The sequence below is a fragment of the Gopherus flavomarginatus genome, chromosome 2 (assembly GCF_025201925.1).
Source record: "Gopherus flavomarginatus isolate rGopFla2 chromosome 2, rGopFla2.mat.asm, whole genome shotgun sequence".
In the NCBI taxonomy this organism is placed as follows: domain Eukaryota; kingdom Metazoa; phylum Chordata; order Testudines; family Testudinidae; genus Gopherus; species Gopherus flavomarginatus.
In genome coordinates, this window is record NC_066618.1 from 68958894 (window position 1) to 68980435 (window position 21542).

Below are 21542 nucleotides of genomic sequence, written 5' to 3' on the forward strand. Positions count from 1 at the left end.
GACATGGTCCAGGCCTCCGGTCCTGCTTAGCCCTACCAGCTGCCAGTTCCACTCATCTCAGCTGCCAATCTGGGGTTCCAGCCGCTAACCTCCTGCCAGCCGGTTAACAACTGATCACTCAGAAGCCTGTGTGCAGCTTAAAGTATACAAATACATGCTAGACATTGGAAAATTCAGCAAGTAAAAGCAAGGGCAAGGATCACACTAAACTGATAAGATGTGCATTTTAATTTAATTTTAAATAAAGTTTCTAAAACATTTTGAAAACATTGTTTACTTTACATATAGCAGTAGTTTGGTTATATAATATCTAGACTTATATAGAGACCTTTTAAAAAATGTTTTAGCCCAGCCTGTCCGACAATAAGCAGACATGAGGCATAACTAAGTACACCTCTATCTCAGTATAACTCAACCTGATATAACACGAATTTGGATATAAAGCGGTAAAGCAGTGCTCTGGGGTGGGGAGGGGAGAGCTGCCACTCTGGTGGATCAAAGCAAGTTGGCTATAACGCAGTTTCACCTATAATGCAGTAAGATTTTTTGGCTCCCCAGGACAGCGTTATATCGGGGTAGAGGTGTATATATGCCATTTTATATGGGAATGTTGAGTCCCACAGAACTGTATTCGCTCTTTTTTTTATGCACTCCAACTTTCCTTCACTGTGCTAGGGACAGCTGTATTGACTGGTGCAGGGATTACTTTGTAGCAGTTTGCCACAGATCACACTGTGATATAAGGAGAGGTGCATCTGCTCTCAAAGGGATCGTGGACCACTCATTTATGTGTGTTGTATAAGTAATGCAACACAATAGTCTATTCTTGCTATGGAGATTCAGAGAAGTCTGGTAGCATACTTGATATCAGTGCACTACAGGTCAGAGATACATAATGTTCCAGAGGGAATCCTTCGCACAAAGGTCAACAGGTAGTGACATCTAGGAACTCTGGGGCAGTCAAGAATAGGGGAGATGATGCTTATTCAGTCTGCTCTAAATGTGACTTTTGCCTTAGTGAGGACAAGGTCTGACAGTTTCTCCTGCTATATCCTTATGCTGCATCCTCAAAGTGCTCCATCTGGAAGGACAGAGTGCTATGATGTCTGTCAAGGCAAGCTGGGAGATCACTCCAAGAAGGTAGGATTAAAGTTGCAGGGCAGTAGTAGGGGCACAGTTAAGGAGACACCAGCATTTCCATTTTAATAGAGGTGAAAAGAAGTCTAAAAAATTCTGTCTTTGGGGTTAGAGCACCGTTTTTCAATGTCCTCATAGTTTCTGCACTATTTTATAGCAGTTTGTGGGGAAAATATTATCTGGGGTTTGTTATTTTAGAATGCTGAAATTTGTTTTCTGTGTTTATTTTTCAAGATAAATTACTGTTTTGACTGATTACAGTATCCTGGCATCACAGTCAATGTCAACCTGTCCTTCAAACAGAGTTTTCCATTATGGATACTTTCCTGATGCTCAGCAACCACTTTGACCATGCTGAATGGGATGAGAGGTACAGCTACTTGCTTTGGTTTGGTCACATTCAATCCCATTGGTTCAGAAAATGGGTGAGGAGAATATGGCATGACTACATTACCTTAATGCTGCTGTGGACTAGTGTCCTTCATCTTCCTTCTATTTAATTAATGTTATTTTCCTTGATGATACTTCTAAAGTAGAATCGGAGTATGCATGTGGATTTTGGAGAACTCTGATGTATTGACTCTTAAACCAGAAATTTTGTTCACAGGGCAAAATTTCCAGAAGCAAGTTCTGCAGAATGCATCCAGAGAGCAACTAACATGTACAAAACACATTCTCAGAAAGCAGCCACAGGTAGGATGCACATGGTGCTGCTCAGGTTCAAGTAGCCATCTTACTTAGCATACCAACTTATTCTGATATCCGGCTATCTGCAAACACTTGAGCTTTCAATGAGCCTCAGTCCTGCTACATATGTGCAAGCATCTTGACCCTAGCCACATTGTAGGTCCAAATTTTACCCTGAATAATTTTTAAAATAATGCTTCTTCAAAAGGAATAATGGGCACAAGGCACTCGCTGAGATCTATTCTGAGTTGTTGGGTAAAAAGCAAGCTAGAGTTTGATCCTCAGAAGAGTGCAAACAGAAGTTAAAAGAACTGTAAAATTTTGATTATTTTTTTTTGGTTTTGTTTTTTAAAGAGGGGGCTGTAACTCATGAACCATTGGATTAAACAATCTCAAATTTGGACAACTATCATGGATTCCCATGAGGCACAGCAAATTTCAAGAGAATCCAAGTAAATATGTGGATTTTAGAGCACTTAGACAAATGGGCTGCTAAATAGTAAACTAGTCTCCATCTTAACTATGGTTGAGTTATAGAATTAGGGGCAGTTCACATCTTTCAGCACTATTGTTCCAGACTGTAGCCCATCTCAGGCAATTTATACTCAGCTAACATTCTGAAGGTTTTCTTAGCAACCAGAAGGACTAGATCTTAACATACTGGAGAACAAAATGGCAGTCTCAGAAAAACCACCTGTTTGATTAACTTAATGAACCAGCTCAATCCAACTGATTATCTCAAGAAGTCAGTTAAATGGTCTCCCTTTGTATCTAGTTATTTTAAATTGTATGGAATGTTCAACTCATATGAGTCTGTAACATGAATGCATACTAAAGATCTTTATAAACGCTGTGCGGAAAAACTGATGTGGGTGCACACAAAAGGTCTAATTTTCCAATGGTTCAATGTTTGTAACATCTCAAAGATCAGGCTCTGAATAGTTGGAAATAAATAAGCATTTGACAGAAGAGTGACTCTTCTCTATTAGGGATTGATGAACCACAGAACTTGTAAAAATATGATATGTGGGGAATAAGACCCTCCAAAATAAGAACAAAATGTAACAAAATTTGAAGATAAATAAAATAATATAAAGAGAAGGAAGTATAGTTGGGTACATTCTGACTGTTACAATATGCAAGATTAGTGAATCCTTGGGGACTAGACAAATGTCGGGATAAAGAAAGTCCGGGTTCAGAATCATCTGATGTTATAAGGTTTTCATGATGATCACCGCCAACCGTAAATGGAATGGACACCATATTTGCCTAGGACAACAGATGGCTAATTAAGAAAATGAAACCTTTGTTTTTCCAAAACTTGGTCAGGATCTTTCCTATCACTGGTGATAGGGCATCTATTGCAGTCTTGAACACTGGTCATTCTGTGCTCACAGAAATATGAAATAGATCTTTCCCTGGTGCTCCTCCATTAAAGAAAGATCCAGTTTCCCTCGACCCAGCAACCATTCATGGGCAGAGTCAGGGGTCTGTAGATTAACTGTGCCTGTCTGTGATCAAGTTTTAATTTCTTGCCAGCCAAGTGATGCCTAGTAGTGTAATGTCTGACGTTGCCTAGTCCTCAGACTTTTAGGCCAGAAGGGACCATCATGATCATCTAGTCTGACCTCCTGCATCCAGATGGAGTCCCAACACAGGAATGGCGATACTGATTTTCCCTTCTATTTTACATAATAATTTTTCTTATAGAGTAGCCATTTAGTTGAAATAAATATAACTTCCTGAACATCTTGTTGTACAACAGATATCACAAAAATACTAAGTAAACTTTTCAGAGCCGGGACTGTGGCTCGTTTACTTCTGCAAAGTATCCAGCACACTTTTAGGCATGCAATAATAATGGACATATCTGGTTTTAAAGCTGAAACAAATCGTACAAATGGAAAAGCAGTCATTTTGCCAATTCAGCTAGTATCAAATGCTGATGTACTGACAATGGCCTCACATCAGACAAATAAGCAAAACATTAGCAGTCTATCTGTTTTTTTTCCTTGAAAGAAAAGACATTTCACTGCTGTATTTTCTGATTTATTTTTTTCTGAAATACAAAAATATGCAGTGGTACTACAGTTGCACATTTATGCAGTGAAACAAAACCCATGAAATAAATGTCCTCAAACCTCCTTTCTGAACTCATCAGCTATTGCTCATAGAGATGATATATTTCCATGCTCTAACACAGGGGACATCAACTTTCAGAAATGGTGTGCCAACATTTTTAGAAGGTCTCTCTCTCTAAGTCTATAATATATAACTCAACTATTGTTGTAGGAAAGTAAATAAATGAAGCTGCTTAAACATTTTAAAAACCTTAAAATTAAATTACTATGCAGAGCCCCCCAGATCGGTGACCAGGACGCAGGCACAGTGTGAGTGCCACTGAAAATCAGCTCACGAGCATTAGGTTGCCTCCCCTGCCCTGACATAAGAAAAGGGTATGTGCATACTTCAGATCCAAGATTTAACAGATAGGAACATACCTTTGATGTTGTGCATGAATCTTTCCATGAAATGGCAGATAATTTATGACCACAAAAATGCATTAGGCCTTGATCTTGAAATTGGACATTAACTGTGGGCTCTGTCAGCCTGTGCAGACTCTCATGGACTGATGGGGCTTTGCATGTTTACAGAGGTGCATCTGTGCAGGGCAGGTTTTAGAATTGGAACTTCATGAACATGCTTAAATATCCGTAATCTTCTGAATGATCATGTCATTACAACCACATTTTTCATAGGTAATATATGTAACAATTTAAATTTTTTGCTTCATATCTAGTCTATTTTTAAAATACAGGATAAAATTATAGCAGAAATAGAGTTTTTGGAAGCCATGTTCTTGAGAACAAGAAAACAGAATACTGTATGTATGGCAGCAAGAACAAAAAACAAACAAGGAATATTTAAAAAAATCTAACATGCACAGTATTTAAGAGCAACTTTATACATGAAAATCTTGTCATTATTACAGCTTTATCATAGGTTGTGGTTGGCTTTGCAATCATTCAGTTTGTTTTAGAACATCTAATATTAACTCTCATTGTTTAAAATTTATAGAGTTTTAAATTTCAAACTTTCCAGTCCATTCATTTAAAGGATGAGTAATTACTATTGAGTATTTTTAATTAAAGCAAAACAAAACCCTAACAAATTAATACTACAAATGGAAGTTTTTCCACAATATTTGCTTTAAAAAATTTCAGAACAGAACTTAGTATCACAAGACTCTTAAAATGTTTTGCTTTCTCCTCAAAGCTCAGTTACTAGCAATGATAAAAAAAATTGCTGAAAACTGTAAAAGCATACTGAATATTGATCCACAGACACTCTTTCTCTCTAAAGTCAAGAAATGTGAAAAGCCTCCATAACTATTTTGAGTCTGGGTTTGACAGTATATTCTGTACTTATGTCTGGCTACATTGCTGTACCACCCTCATAAGCTTAAAAATGTCTACATGAGTTTAAGTTATTTATTTTTATATTTATGTTTCCTTAAACAGCGAAGGTGCTCTGCCATGAATTGCAAATACAGTAAATGTGGCTTTGGCAAACTAGCTCCCATTTGTAAAAGCTACTTATAGTGGCTGTACTAGTTATGGGAATTGAAAAGTAAAAGAGAAGCTTGATATGCTGATCCCATATTGATTCTCAGAACACTATTTCAGTTCATAGCTACTTCATACCAGTGCTTGTGTCTAAGTTTGCAAGAAACCAAAAGTTTAGGGAATGCTCATGTGTGCATTTTCCCACACCATCCTTTTTTAGAGGGTAACATAATAAATAAAATATTGATTTTTTAAAAAATCTGTTACTATACGTTTTACGCTACATTTTTCCAACAAAATTTTCAAGACTACTTCTGCTTAATGCATCTGAACAACAGTCAGATTTACTTTTAAAGACCATCATGGCTTTGAATAAGGTCATTCTCAAACAGAAACAGGCATTTTAAAACTGCTACAATGAGTTCAGTGGCAGCATCATCAGAGGAATCTAAGGTCCCTATTCTGCTAGTGCTTATACACGATTAACTTTATGTACATAAGTAGTCCCACAACAGTCAGTGGAACTAGGGCATGTATAAAGCACATGCTTCAGAATCTGTAGGATTGGACCCTAAAATAGCAGGCACAGATGTGTTTGGAACTGAGTCCCCTAGATCTTGTTGGACCTAAAGTATTGTTATAAACTAATGGCAATGGGCATGTGTAAAATTTTCACAAGTGCGCTATAAAATTTGTATAGTGTTATTGTAGCTGTGTCCGTCCCTAAATCTGAGAGGCACAAGACGGGTGAGGTAATATCTTACACTAAACCAACTTCTGTTGGTAAGAGAGAGATGCTGTTGATCAACACAGAGCTTGAAAGTATCTTTTTCTCTCACCAGAAGTAGTAAGTTAGTCCAATAGAAGATATTACCTCACCCACTTTGTCTCTATAATAAAAAGTGATACATATTTTACGACATAAATACATCTCATTGTGGAAAGATGTGATTCGTATTGTCCTTTTTAAAAAAACAGTATCTTACATTTGTAATGACTAGAAATATGTTCTCGTTTATAAATAAGAGCTCCTTAATTAATCATTTAGTGTCTTTTCCCCCCATTCACAAAGATAGAAGTTAAGGATAGAGTGTTAACTTTAACTTTTGATGTCCTTACTTGTCCCAGCCTAACATTCAGATGTATCTACTGCACATCATTAGCACAATAAAGATTTCACCATTGAGCAAATCTCAGAAGTGCATGTTAAAATAATTTTAAGTGATTTGTTATTTAAATAATATATCCCCATAGAATAAACATAACATATATGTGATTTTATCTCCATATGTAAATTTCCTTAAATATATATGTTAGAAAATTATGATTAAATGATCATTGCCTTTAACATTCTCTATTCCTCATATGAATGAGAACAGCATAAAGATATTTCCACAAAGGGAGACATTTTCTGTATGTCAGCTTTGTCAGAAGATGGAGCTCTGCACATATCTGTATAACTCTGCTTTATATATGCAACTCACAACCCTGTATAAAAAAGAACAATATTCGGAAAACAAATCTTGGTTTTAACGCCAACATTCAATGTCTTTCATGAATATATCAGACCACATTTGGTAACAAGGGATTCCTACTGTAGTTAGCATTTTAAGTAATTTTCAATTACACAAAACACTTTCAAAATGAAATTCAGAAATTTCTGATGCTCTCCACCCTTTTTCTTTTAAAAAACTTGGATTGCACTTTAAAAAAAAAAGATCATAAGATAATTGATACTTACAGGCATCTCTAATATACAACAACATGGCTACAAAAATGTAGTCAACTAAATCCAGGGTGATGCTGTCAGCAAATAAAGCATCCCAGACAACAAGAAGGTCCTGGAGTGGGAATTCTCGTCCAAATAGGAGCCTTACCCATCGCCTAGAAAAAATATGTTGATATATATTCAGTAGAAATAATTACAAATATTACTAAGTCAACATATTTATCATAAAATCAGACATGATCTGAAACAATGTATGGAATTTTAAAAAGCATTAAGTTATTTGACAATCTTTTTATTAAGAATTTTATTTTGGGAAGTGCTGTTCTATATCCTAACACAGTTATAGGAGGAAATACATTAAGGACTTCAAAAGTTTCAATTGACTAAAATGTTATTTTGCATGCGGGACACAGTGGAGAAATTGTATAGCAGTCTGCATATTATTATCTAGTACATTTAAATTAATATTGATTTAAAAAGAGGGTGAGAAAATATCATTAAAGTAGGTCTGGAAGAGCTAAGCAGCAGGATGAAGCCAGTGGTTCATTTAAACCTCCAAAAAGTCCAGATATATGAAGCAGGAATCATTATGGATTGGATTGGAGTTACCAGAAAGGGACCTCTTCCCTTTATGAAACTACACTGTTTGCAGGTATGTAAAAAATATGTTATATACACCACTTTGATTATGTATGTATACTTCAATTTTAATAAAATTTAGAGACATTTCTACAAGAGAATCCCATTTCATGCTGTATATACATGTGTTTTCATATTTACCAAAATGTGGAGATCTATCTAGATTACATGCAGTATTTGGTCAACACTGACAGCGCAGAGTGAGCATTGCAGTGTTAACTAAGAACTCATCACTCTGTGGTTTCAGGCAAGTCAGCCTCTGTATATCTTAGTTTTCACATCATAAAATAGGTTGCTAGCATTATTATTGCTATGTCACAGGTCTGTAGCAAGGATTAACATTTTACAGCTGTTTGAAAAATATAAAATGTTACACAAATGGTACGTAATAGTAGTATTACATTTAAAGTGGTTTCATACTGGGCTTATAAGGAAATAATTATATTCTTAACTGGTATAAACACTTTATTTACCATAAAATCTTTTAGTCAATGGAAAGTGAAAAGAGAGATTTATTATAATTTACCTCTAAGCAAATTAAGCCACTTTTTAAAGCTGGCAGCTTATGTAAGAAAAATAGAACTAAAAGGCAGCTAGAATTCACAACTAGCCTAAACTTACTTCCAAGAGTTGCCATTTGACAACCTTTGTACCTTATCTCACTGGAATTGTAAAGTAACAAATTTTTTGGGGGGGCCCTGTACCAGAAGTTCATTTCTACACAAATGTGAGCCAACGATCAATCAATTACAAATTTAGGAAAACTTAATTGTTGCATGAATCTGTGCCCAGTAAAAGAAGCTCATATTATGAATCAGATTCCATTCACTTCTCAAAACTTTCATTCCAATTTTTTTTTCCTTTAGTGGAACTGTATATGTATGAGTGCTAACCCACTGTACAGTAATAAACCTTTGTTGAAGACAGAATTTGCAGAACTCTAAGCAGATTTTTCCCCCCCCATAAGGAACATTACAGTTTTAAAACAAAATTATTTAAACTTTGCATATAAAATTATCTTACATCTGTGCTCTTCTGTCAATCTGTTATTTGTTAATATAAAAATTAATATAACGGTTTACTTTATAATGTTCAATGTTCTTCTCTCCACTAAAATCAAATGTGCGCTGCCTCCCCTATTTCTACTACTTTCTGTAAATCCTATCTTTAGGGCTGGGTGTTGCAACAAAACAGAGCCACTGTTTTAACTCAAAGCAAGGCTAATCTAGCACATTTAATGTTCTGTATAAGGTGTTTTACCATATAGTGGCACATTACCCTACAGTGCCTAGTCTACAGGAAACTATTATCCGACGGTGACACAAACATTACCCCAACTCTGCATGAAGCCTATTACTTGCAGTAACAAACCCTCCCACCCTTAAACCCACAACTTTCATGTTGCACAAGCTGTTAGGAGTGAAAGCTCAGCTACGCTTGAAGCATTTGAGCAGACTTTGCTCACAACCTACTGAAATCTAATTCGGGAGGTTTGATAAAACTCTAATACACTTCAAGGGAAAATATACACTATGGTGTAATGGGATTTGTTATTAGACTTTTATTAGAAATCTCTTTTGCTTCTTTACTACTTCATTATGCAGTGTTAATCGTTTGTGGATGCAGGTTTATTCTGCTCAAGCAGAAATTATTCCTTTTATTCTGTTTTTATATTTTCTCCTGGGAAAGTTAAATCTCAGTCTCCAGAGATATCATGTTTCAGAGTTATAGAGTGCAGAAGAACAACTGGACTTCTTTAGCAACCGAGATACTACCATTATTTGAATCCCTTTGTCCTAATGGGAGCAAACAATTCACACCACTGTAAATGCATGCATAGTGACTTCTCTTCTTCTGTAACATTTCGCTCATAGCATCCATAACCCAAGGATCCTATCACCTATGAACCATGTTGCCATATGTTGCCATATGCCAGGCTCATTTCCATGAGCTTTTACGTTTATAAAAAGGGACACTTAGTTTAATGAATCAAGTTTTACACTGGAGTGTTTTCTTCAAAATTTACATGCTTCTATGGATCTTACAAATATTTACAGAGAATTTAAGTTGCACTTAATGATAGCATTGGACAAGATAACAGCTTTTCCTCTTTGCTGGTTGGCTATGGTTTAATTATTAGTCTGTCTTGTTAATCTTGCTTTATATCTGTTACATTGTCACAACGGTGTACCTTTTATCCCCTGCAATAATACAATAATTCATATTTTACCAGACCTACTTAACAATTAAGTTCTACAAAAACAAAAAGTCCAGAATTTTTAAAGCACCAATAAACCATCCAAGAGTACTACTATTTACCTCTGGAATACCTAACCCTAGCTTCTACTTATGATTCCCATATAATTAAACCACAACTCTCAAGAGATCAGTAATTACTTGCAAGAGATGATTCATTAATGGCCATACAGAATAGAACAAACCAAAGGACATCAATTCTCTGGTATATCTATTAATTATGGGAATGACCCAGTCTTTACCAGATTTAAATAAAGATCGCCACCATTTTGATTAAGATTAACTGGACAATTCTATAAGCAGTATCATTTAGAAGCCATATACTTTATTTTAGCTATTGATTTGGCATTTAGGTTTTATCTGTATATGTGTCTTCCTTCTTCATTAAGAGCAATGAAATCTTTAAAAATTACTGACCTGAACTATATAAGCCTTAAGACTTGGGATAGGAAAGTAGAAGTAACGTAACAGAATGGGAGTAGTTATGATGGAGAGCTAGTGCAGCACAAAAGAAGACACTGGAGCAAAGACAGATGAACACACATAGATGGGAAGCCATGTTTGTAGGAAGGGTGTAGCCTAACTTGAAACATGGACCACAAACACAGAGACTACTCTTCAGGCATTTTGAAATTAGTTGGATGGGGCTAAATCATGAATCCAGAAATAGTCACAGAAAGTTCTAAGAACACTGAATCCACAAACTAAGAGCTAAAGGTGATTTTCTTAAACCAAGACTCTGACTTCTGAGTGAAATGTAGGCCCCATCGCTACAGGCTATGTACAAGCTGACTGACTCCTCCTCAATGAGACAAATATAAAAGAGATCCCTTACATTAGCCTGCACTAGTAAGACTAGATGTATTTCAGACAATTATGACTTCTTTGGAAGGGAGGTTTGAAGCAGTGATCATGCTGCTAAATAATCTCATAGGGAATTGACAAGACTTAATATTGCATTACACATGCAACAGAGCTAGTAAAGGTTTGTGTTTATAATAAAGAGTAAAGCCAATCTTTCAATATATTACATGCTGTGCACAGAGCAACATCTATGATTAACATTGCCCAATACTTTTCAGTATAAGATCCTGTTTTCCAGTTATAACTTTTCCAAATTTATTCTCAGACTGCAATTTTCCATATTGGGTGTCTGCCTCAGGCTGATTTTTCTTTTTTTCTAGTTTTTGATAAAGTGGTTTATCTGTTTGCAAGAACAAATGTAGGAAAAATGTTCTGCCCGTGTTAACATTTGTTTGTTTGTTTTACAAGCTGTAGTGCCTCCATATGTCAGAGAAGAGACATGAAATTTGGCAAATGGGTCACACTGATGTTTGGGATTTGCTGTTCACCATCTCCATGAATATGTGCTCAAACCTGGCAATTTATAATGCTCTGAAAAAAATCTTAGTTTACACATGCTCAATAGAGATGTATTAATTTGACAGCTAAATTTCTCTGAAGATTCCATTGGGAATGAACATGGTCCATCCCCTCATAATTCCTACATGCCTGCTGGACTGCACAAGCACCATCCCCACAAAGCAACTGCCCCTCACAATTGTCCAGGGCTGTTAATGTGTCAGGCATAGGAACTAAGACACTTGTGCTCTCAATGCTCCCCTTGCTGGGCTCCAGACAGTAATCAGGAGGAGGAAGATGCCTGACTCAAATGCAGAGGGGGAGAGGAACAGGTATGGGGCGTCTGGGGAAGGAGGAGCAATGAGCCGGAACCAGTAAGGAAGGGGAGACAAAAGCAATAGATGAGCCATAGATGGGGGAGATTAAGAGCAGTGGTGAGGTGGGGAAAAGGGCAGGAGCCAAGGAGAAGGATGGGTGGGAGGACAGCAGCAGAAGGGTCTGTAATCCCCCTACAGAATCTGCAACAGAACTCAGGATTTCCTGAGTCAGTACATACCATTGCTGACTAACAAACAGCAGCAAAAGGCACTGGCAAAGTGTGCATGTCATTCCTTTGTAGTGGTAGGTTCACATAGAAGATAAGAGCCTGCTGTTGCTATCAATCACTCTGTTTAGCTCAAGGGGTAGAGAACTGTGCCATGGAGCTGAAGATCCCAAATCCACTGAGACTGATGGGGGTGGAGGGTGTCAGCATAGTACCACATGACATAATCTGGATTTTCAATTTAACTTTTTAAAAAAAACTTAGGAAATTACACTCCAAAACCCTACCCTAAAAGAATGTTAAGATTGCAAAATCAAACACTCAGAAATTAGGAAACACCAGAATTAATATTGCAGGTGAATTGATATTGAGAAAATTATACACAAGTGGAAAGCCCTCTCTTTGAACTCAGATCTAGTACAAACAACGAATTACATTCAGGTTTACGCCTTTAGCTAGAACAATTGAATGTGTAAAAGCATGATCAAATAGGCTAGAATGAACAGCAGACAGCCTTTCAGGTATGGTATCGTATGGAAACAAGAGTGAGTAATAACTATTGTGCATATACAACTTCAAAAGAACTTTACGCTGTAAAGGAAAATCAAAACTGAAACAGTTTCTCCCAAGTAGCGAGCACAATTTTGGATGGATTTGCGATGCAGGAGAGATATTTCAAATGCAGTTCATTTACTCACTAGCTACATGTATGTGAATAGCTTTCTGAATGAGAATGCAGGCGGAAGAGCAAAGTAACCTGAAAAGTTTAACTGAAGCATCCCAGGAAATACAGACCAGGGAATATGTTGAGACATTTAATACAAGAAGCTGTCTCTGGCCTGGTCTACACTAAGCATTTAAACCGAATTTAGCAGCGTTAAACCGATTTAACCCTGCACTCGTCAACACAGCGAAGCCCTTTATATCAATATAAAGGGTTCTTTAAACCGATTTCTGTACTCCTCCCCGACGAGGGGAGTAGCGCTGAAATCGGTATTGCCATGTCGGATTAGGGTTAGTGTGGCCGCAAATCAATGGTATTGGCCTCCAGGCGGTATCCCACAGTGCACCATTGTGACCGCTCTGGAAAGCAATCTGAACTCGGATGCACAGACCAGGTACACAGGAAAAGCCCTGCGAACTTTTGAATATCATTTCCTGTTTGGTCAGTGTGGAGCTCTGATCAGCACGGGTGGTGATGCAGTCCCAAATCCAAAAAGAGCTCCAGCATGGACCGTATGGGAGACACTGGATCTGATCGCTGTATGGGGAGATAAATCTGTTTTATCAGAGCTCCGTTACAGAAGACGAAATGACAAAGCATTTGAAAAAATCTCCAGGCTATGATACAGAGTTCACAGCAGTGCTGTGTGACAAGCGTAACAGAAAGCCAAAGAATCAAATGGACGCTCACGGAGGGAGGGAGAGGGTACTGAGGACTCCAGCTATCCCACAGTCCCCGCAGTCTCTGAAAAGCATTTGCATTCTTGGCTGAGCTCCGCCAATGCCAGAAGGGTCAAAAACATTTTCTGGGTGTTTCAGGGTATACGTCGTCAATTTACACCCTTCCCCCCACCCCGGAGAGAAAAGGGAAAAAAAAAGCTTCTCGTCTTTTTTCAATGTCACCCTATGTCTACTGCATGCTGCTGGTATACGGGGTGCTGCAGCACTGAACACCAGCATCCCCTTCCCAGTGGCAGATGGTGCAATATGACTGATATCTGTCTTCATCAGCAGCCTGCGAGTGCTCCTGGCCGGCCTCGGTAAGGTCGGCCGGGGGTGCCTGGGTAAAAATGGGAATGAATCCGGGTCATTCCCAGCAGATGCTACAAAATGGCTGGTAACCATCCTCATCATAGCAACTGGAGGCTGAGCTCCATCAGCCCTCCTGCTTTCATGTATAAAGAAAAGATTCTGTACTGCCTGGACTATCATAGCAGCTGGAGGCTTCCTCCCCCTAATTTCATCTCACTAAAATGTCAGTGTTTCTTATTCCTGCATTCTTTATTACTTCATCACACAAATGGGAGGATATTGCCATGGTAGCACAGGAGGGTTGAGGGAGGAGGGAAGCAATGGGTGGGGTTGTTGCAGGGGCACCCCATAGAATGGCATGCAGCTCATCATTTCTGCAGGATATCTGGGGCTCTGACACGGAGCGGCTGTGCTCTCTGGTTCTCTAGTAGACTTGCCCCATATTCTAGGCAGGACTGACTATTTTTAGACAAAACATAAAGAAGGGAATGACCCGGGGGTCATTCCCATTTTTGTCCATGCACCCCCGGCCGACCTCAGTGAGGCCAGCCGGGAGCACCCATGACAGCAGCAGATGATACAAAATGACTGATAACCATCATCTCATCGCCAATTTACAATGGCAGACGGTGCAATAGGGATGGTAACCGTCTCTGCTACCTTGCAAAGGCAAATAAATTCTGCTGTGTGGCACTGCAGTACCGCGTCTGTCAGCAGCTTCCAGTACACATATGGTGACAGTGACAAGGCAAAACAGGCTCTATGGTTGCCATGCTATGGCGTCTGCCAGGATAATCCAGGGAAAAAGAGTGCGAAATGATTGTCTGCCGTTGCTTTCACAGAGGAAGGACTGAGTGATGACATTTACCCAGAATCACCCGCAACACTGTTTTTGCATTGGGATCTCAACCCAGAATTCCAACGGGCAGGGGAGACTGCGGGAACTATGGGATAGCTACGGGATAGCTACCCACAGTGCAATGCTCCGGAAATCGATGCTAGCCTCGGTACATGGACACACACCGCCGAATTAATGTGCTTAGTGTGGCCGCGTGCACTTGACTTTATACAATCTGTTTTACAAAACCGGTTTATGTAAAATCGGAATAATCCCATAGCGTAGACATATCCTCTGACTTGCTGATTGTTAAAAACTGTCAGAGGAGAGAAAAAGAGAAGCTCATTCAGAATAGATGACATTTTTAGAAATGCAAGACATTGTTTACTTTCTTGTAACATCACTAAGGGCACCCATCTAGATCTTTTGCAGCATTTCAGATTATGTATGTTACACAGTCTGTTTCTCTAGTTGTCTGTCTCTTAATAAACCTTGTGTTTATTAAGGCCCCCTGCAGTTGCGCACAGTTTGGGGATTTCACATAGACTGTCCCAAAGAGATGGAACAATCTCCAACCAACACAAAAAAAGAGCAAAGGAAGGACGCCTGGAGCATAATCCCATTCAATCTTTTTTGACCAGGAATCTTAATGGGTCCTTTCACACAAGAGGTGTTACTGAACTGAATCATAACACTGCATGAAACACTCCTCGTAACCATAGATAAGAGAGTTGAAGGGGCTGCATGCAACAGTTAATAAAAAAAAGAGAACATTTCAAAAATAAGGCCTTATTATATACCAATATTTCTCTAAGATGGAGAGAGGAAGAAAAAGAAATTCATAACAGGCCACAGAATTTGCTGTAAGCAGCATGTCAGGAAACTCTGCTTGATAAAGTGCTAGTTCTTAATGTTGAGAACAGTACATAGACCAACTTCCATAGCAAGTATCCTTACATAAATGACATATCAGGAGATAGTCACAATCAAAAAATCCATCTGATACTTTAAGTTGTTGTGATTGAAGGAATGGAAATGTCTGTCTCTCTAAAGATACCTCAGCAATAAATTACAGGCTTATTGCCAGAATTATTGGGTGAAATTCTATGGTCTATGCTGTGTATGAGGACAGACAAGATGACTGTAATGGTTCCATCTGTACTTAAAAATCTATGAATCTTAGATATTTCTATAGCACTCATTGCTATAGCAAATCCTGTTTCCTACAAAACTGAAAAAGATAAGATGCACGTTTTCTGGGATCTGAAGAATTATTCAGCTTCTCCTAAAAATCAGAGATAAGAACACAATGCAAAGCTCATGGGGATGAGGGGTTTCCTTCTCTTAAATCTCCCTCTTATTCGTTTTCATACTTAAAAAACTAAATAAAAAACCATCCTTTTAATTGTTCTGTTGGACGGTGCAATGAGTGCTTTGGGGGGAGATCACTATCTAAATACAACTGTATTGTTGTATGGATCTATGGCACACTGCTGACATTTCCATATGAATGTCTTATGTGCACAGCTAGCTGGACAGGTGGTGTGCTGCCTGGGCTTGTCTCTTTATATACAACTAGCATGCAGCTGCCTGAAACTCATGAACCATTTCCACTATTCAACTCCAGTGCTAGGTAGCTTCTATGATTTGTCTGGATTTTCTGGTTCCAATTATATTTTTTTGGGGGCCATGCTGACTTCTTGCTATAAGAACTCTTATCTAGATATATAAAGGCATGGTGTTCCTTAACTTCCATAGCAAGATTAAGTTATTTTCTTGTGCAGATGCTTAAATACTGTTCTAACTGCAATTGTATGCTGCGGGTCCTTGTCCAGTGTGGCTGGAAGAAAAGGGGTTTTTGCCCTTCGAGCTCCCCCCTCAACCCCTAACTAATTTCAGAGATAGAGGAAGGGGGATGTTTACTTGTACAGAATGAGAAGGAGCACAAAACATTGAAGCTAGACAAACTGGGATTAGAAATAAAGTGTACAATTTGAATAATGAACGTAATTAACCATTGAAATAACTTACTTTGGGATGTCATGGATTCACCATCACTTTAAGTCTTTAAATCAAGAGTGGATGTTTTTCTGAAATATGCGCTATGGTTCCAACAGAAGGTATGGGTCTGAGGCAGAAATCACTTTGGTAAGATTCTACAGCCTGTGTTATGCAGGAAGTCAGACCAGAAGGTCCCTTCCTGCCTTAAAATCTATGAAGACCACTCTAATTTGCAATTTCCACTTACTGATATCCAGGCTGGGGGTGGCATCCAATGTGAAAGGTGCCTACTGGTGGAATCTCTCAGGCAGCAGGTGGGAGAGCTACAGGAGGAGGTGGCCTGGCTGAGGAACATCTATGTCCATGAGCAATTCCTGGACAGTATCCATGTGGAGACAGCTGATGGTGCTGTCCCAGTTGACGGGACTACTGACACTGCAGTGGAAGAGGAGATGCCTCAGGGTGTACCTGACACACCAGTGGAGGAGGAGGCTCAGGGTGGACACGGCCAGCTGGTTACTTCTAGCAGCGGGCAGTGCTCCACCACTGCTGCGAACCCTCCTGTTGTGGTAAAAGATACAGCAGAGAAGAAATCACCCCCAACAGTTAAGGGGGTGAAGTCTCGTACCCCTAAGGCTGGGAGGTCTGCTGCCACCACTGATAAGAAACGTAGGGTAGTGGTGGTTGGAGACTCTCTGCTGAGGGGGACGGAGACACCCATCTGTCGCCCTGACCGTTCATCCCGGGAGGTATGCTGCCTGCCAGGGGCCCGTATCCGAGACGTTACAGAGGCTTTGTCGAGGATTATCCGGCCTTCTGACTACTATCCCATGCTACTCATCCATGTGGGCACAAATGATACTGCGAGGTGTGATGCTGAGCAGATCAAGAGTGACTACAGGGCTCTGGGAGTACGGGTTAAGGAGTTTGGAGCGCAGGTGGTATTCTCTTCGATTCTTCCTGTTGAAGGTAGGGGTCCGGGCAGAGACAGATGCATTGTGGAGGTGAATGCCTGGCTGCGAAGATGGTGTCGCCAGGAGGGCTTTGGCTTCCTTGACCACGGGATGCTACTTGAGGAAGGACTGCTAGGAACAGATGGCGTTCACCTTTCGAAGAGAGGAAAGGCCTTATTCGCGCACAGACTGGCTAACCTGGTAAGGAGGGCTTTAAACTAGGTTCGACGGGGACAGGTGAGCAAAGCCCACAGGAAAGTGGGGAACAAGACCTGGGAGATGGGTTGGAAGCAGGAGGGAGCACGGGCTATAATGGCAGAGAGGAAGGAGGGTCAGGGCAAAGCTGGGAGGCAAAATCAAACCAGTATCTTAGATGCCTTTATACAAATGCAAGAAGTATGGGTAATAAGCAGGAAGAACTGGAAGTGCTAATAAACAAATACAACTATGACATTATTGGCATTACTGAAACTTGGTGGGATAATACACACGACTGGAATGTTGGTGTGGATGGGTATAGTTTGCTCAGGAAGGATAGACAGGGGAAAAAGGGAGGAGGTGTTGCCTTATATATTAAAAATGTACACACTTGGACTGAGGTGGAGATGGACATAGGAGACGGAAGGGTGGAGAGTCTCTGGGTTAGGCTAAAAGGGGTAAAAAACACAGGTGATGTCGTGCTGGGAGTCTACTACAGGCCACCTAATCAGGCGGAAGAGGTGGATGAGGCTTTTTTCAAACAACTAACAAAATCATCCAAAGCCCAAGATTTGGTGGTGATGGGGGACTTCAACTATCCAGATATATGTTGGGACAATAACACCGCGGGGCACAGACTATCCAATAAGTTCCTGGACTGCATTGCAGACAACTTTTTATTTCAGAAAGTTGAAAAAGCTACTAGGGGGGAAGCTGTTCTAGACTTGATTTTAACAAATAGGGAGGAACTTGTTGAGAATTTGAAAGTAGAAGGAAGCTTGGGTGAAAGTGATCATGAAATCATAGAATTTGCAATTCTAAGTAAGGGTAGAAGGGAGTACAGCAGAATAGAGACAATGGATTTCAGGAAGGCGGATTTTGGTAAGCTCAGAGAGCTGATAGGCAAGGTCCCATGGGAATTAAGACTGAGGGGAAAAACAACTGAGGAAAGTTGGCAGTTTTTCAAAGGGACGCTATTAAGGGCCCAAAAGCAAGTTATTCCAATGGTTAGGAAAGATAGAAAATGTGGCAAAAGACCACCTTGGCTTACCCTTGAGATCTTGCGTGACCTACAAAATAAAAAGGCGTCATATAAAAAATGGAAACTAGGGCAGATCACGAAGGATGAATATAGGCAAATAACACAGGAATGCAGAGGCAAGATTAGAAAAGCAAAAGCACAAAATGAACTCAAACTAGCTATGGGAATAAAGGGAAACAAGAAGACTTTTTATCAATACATTCGAAGCAAGAGGAAGACTAAGGACAGGGTAGGCCCACTGCTCAATGAGGAGGGGGTAACAGTAACGGGAGACTTGGAAATGGCAGAGATGCTTAATGACTTCTTTGTTTCGGTCTTCACTGAGAAGTCTGAAGGAATGTCTAGTATAGTGAATGCTTACGGGAAGAGGGTTGATTTAGAAGAGAAAATAAGCAAAGAGCAAGTAAAAATTCACTTAGAAAAGTTAGATGCCTGCAAGTCACCAGGGCCTGATGAAATGCATCCTAGAATACTGAAGGAGTTAATAGAAGAGGTATCTGAGCCTCTAGCTATTATCTTTGGGAAATCATGGGAGACGGGGGAGATTCCAGAAGACTGGAAGGGGGCAAATATAGTGCCCATCTATAAAAAGGGAAATAAAAACAACCCAGGAAACTACAGACCAGTTAGTTTAACTTCTGTGCCAGGGAAGATAATGGAGCAGGTAATCAAAGAAATCATCTGCAAACACTTGGAAGGTGGTAAGGTGATAGGGAATAGCCAGCATGGATTTGTAAAGAACAAATCATGTCAAACTAATCTGATAACATTCTTTGATAGGATAACGAGCCTTGTGGATAAGGGAGAAGCGGTGGATGTGATATATCTAGACTTCAGTAAGGCATTTGATACAGTCTCGCATGATATTCTTATAGATAAGCTAGGAAAGTACAATTTAGATGGGGCTACTATAAGGTGGGTGCATAACTGGCTGGATAACCGTACTCAGAGAGTAGTTGTTAATGGCTCCCAATCCTGCTGGAAAGGTATAACAAGTGGGGTTCCGCAGGGTTCTGTTTTGGGACCGGTTCTGTTCAATATCTTCATCAACGATTTAGATGTTGGCATAGAAAGTACGCTTATTAAGTTTGCAGATGATACCAAACTGGGAGGGATTGCAACTGCTTTGGAGGACAGGGTCAAAATTCAAAATGATCTGGACAAGTTGGAGAAATGGTCTGAGGTAAACAGGATGAAGTTCAATAAAGATAAATGCAAAGTGCTCCACTTAGGAAGGAACAATCAGTTTCACACATACAGAATGGGAGGAGACTGTCTAGGAAGGAGTATGGCAGAAAGAGATCTAGGGGTCATAGTGGACCACAAGCTTAATATGAGTCAACAGTGTGATACTGTTGCAAAAAAAGCAAATGTGATTCTGGGATGCATTAACAGGTGTGTTGTAAACAAGACACGAGAAGTCATTCTTCCGCTTTACTCTGCGCTGGTTAGGCCCCAACTGGAGTATTGTGTCCAGTTCTGGGCACCGCATTTCAAGAAAGATGTGGAGAAATTGGAGAGGGTCCAGAGAAGAGCAACAAGAATGATTAAAGGTCTTGAGAACATGACCTATGAAGGAAGGCTGAAGGAATTGGGTTTGTTTAGTTTGGAAAAGAGAAGACTGAGAGGGGACATGATAGCAGTTTTCAGGTATCTAAAAGGGTGTCATCAGGAGGAGGGAGAAAACTTGTTCACCTTAGCCTCCAATGATAGAACAAGAAGCAATGGGCTTAAACTGCAGCAAGGGAGATTTAGGTTGGACATTAGGAAAAAGTTCCTAACTGTCAGGGTAGTTAAACACTGGAATAGATTGCCTAGGGAAGTTGTGGAATCTCCATCTCTGGAGATATTTAAGAGTAGGTTAGATAAATGTCTATCAGGGATGGTCTAGACAGTATTTGGTCCTGCCATGAGGGCAGGGGACTGGACTCGATGACCTCTCGAGGTCCCTTCCAGTCCTAGAGTCTATGAGTCTATGAGTCTAATTTTGCAATTATTTCATTGGCCTTCTGTAATGTAAAACCCCAAAACATAACAGAAATAACATGCATGTTACTGCAGGACAAGCTTTTCTTTATCTAATGGATTGGCTTTCTTTAGATTTCTTCTCTCTGACTTATAGATCTTTGATTTTACTCTATTTCCACATTGTATTTCAAAGACAGATGACTACAGTTTTTTGTTGCTTTACTCTCTAGCTTTGGCACTCATTTTTTACATCAAGTAAAGAACATTTCATTTTGGGAAGACTTAACTCTAAAGTTTTCCTTAGTAGTATTACAGAATCATAGATTTAAGGCCAGAAGGGATCATTATCATCTGACCTCAGGCAGTTTCAGTTTGCTGTGTTGGACCAAGATATCTGTAAGACCCCTCTCTCTCTCTCTTTTCCATGCTAACAATCTTCAGAGGCTACCATGTTTCTCAAAAATTATAAAATTGTCAGCCTGGAGGACAAAGCTCATGAAAGTATAAGACAAAGTTTTCTCATCAGCTGGCTCAATACAATGGAATTCAGTTCTGGCAGGGGTGGGAGGGACCACAATCTCTCCACTTTCAAAAAGAAGTATAAAACTTACCTCTTCAACTTTCAATTCCCACGTTCACAACAAAAAAACAACAAAGAACATAAAGTTTAAAGTGGGAGGGGCCACTGAAAAAATCTCCCAGCTGCCTTAATAGGAAGGAATGAGGGAGCTGTAGACTTATATGGACTTTTATATTATGACGGTAATAATTATATTAAGTGGTCATATTTGATGGGGATGAGTGTGGTTAAAAGTTTAGATAAAGAATAGAATAGTGCTAATTAAATTAGAGCACTTGATCATGGTC

The 21542-nt window shown here is 39.5% G+C and overlaps 1 protein-coding gene across 6 annotated transcripts in view; it reads right to left on the minus strand.

Annotated features, from left to right (window-relative positions):
• Positions 1-21542, minus strand: part of TBC1D5 (TBC1 domain family member 5) — a 512051-nt gene that overhangs the window by 136861 nt on the left and 353648 nt on the right. For all 6 annotated transcript variants that reach the window (XM_050938356.1, XM_050938354.1, XM_050938355.1 and 3 more), the window contains one exon: positions 7132-7274. In XM_050938356.1, coding sequence (XP_050794313.1) covers positions 7132-7274 — 143 coding nt within the window. The remainder of the gene's footprint in view (positions 1-7131; positions 7275-21542) is intronic.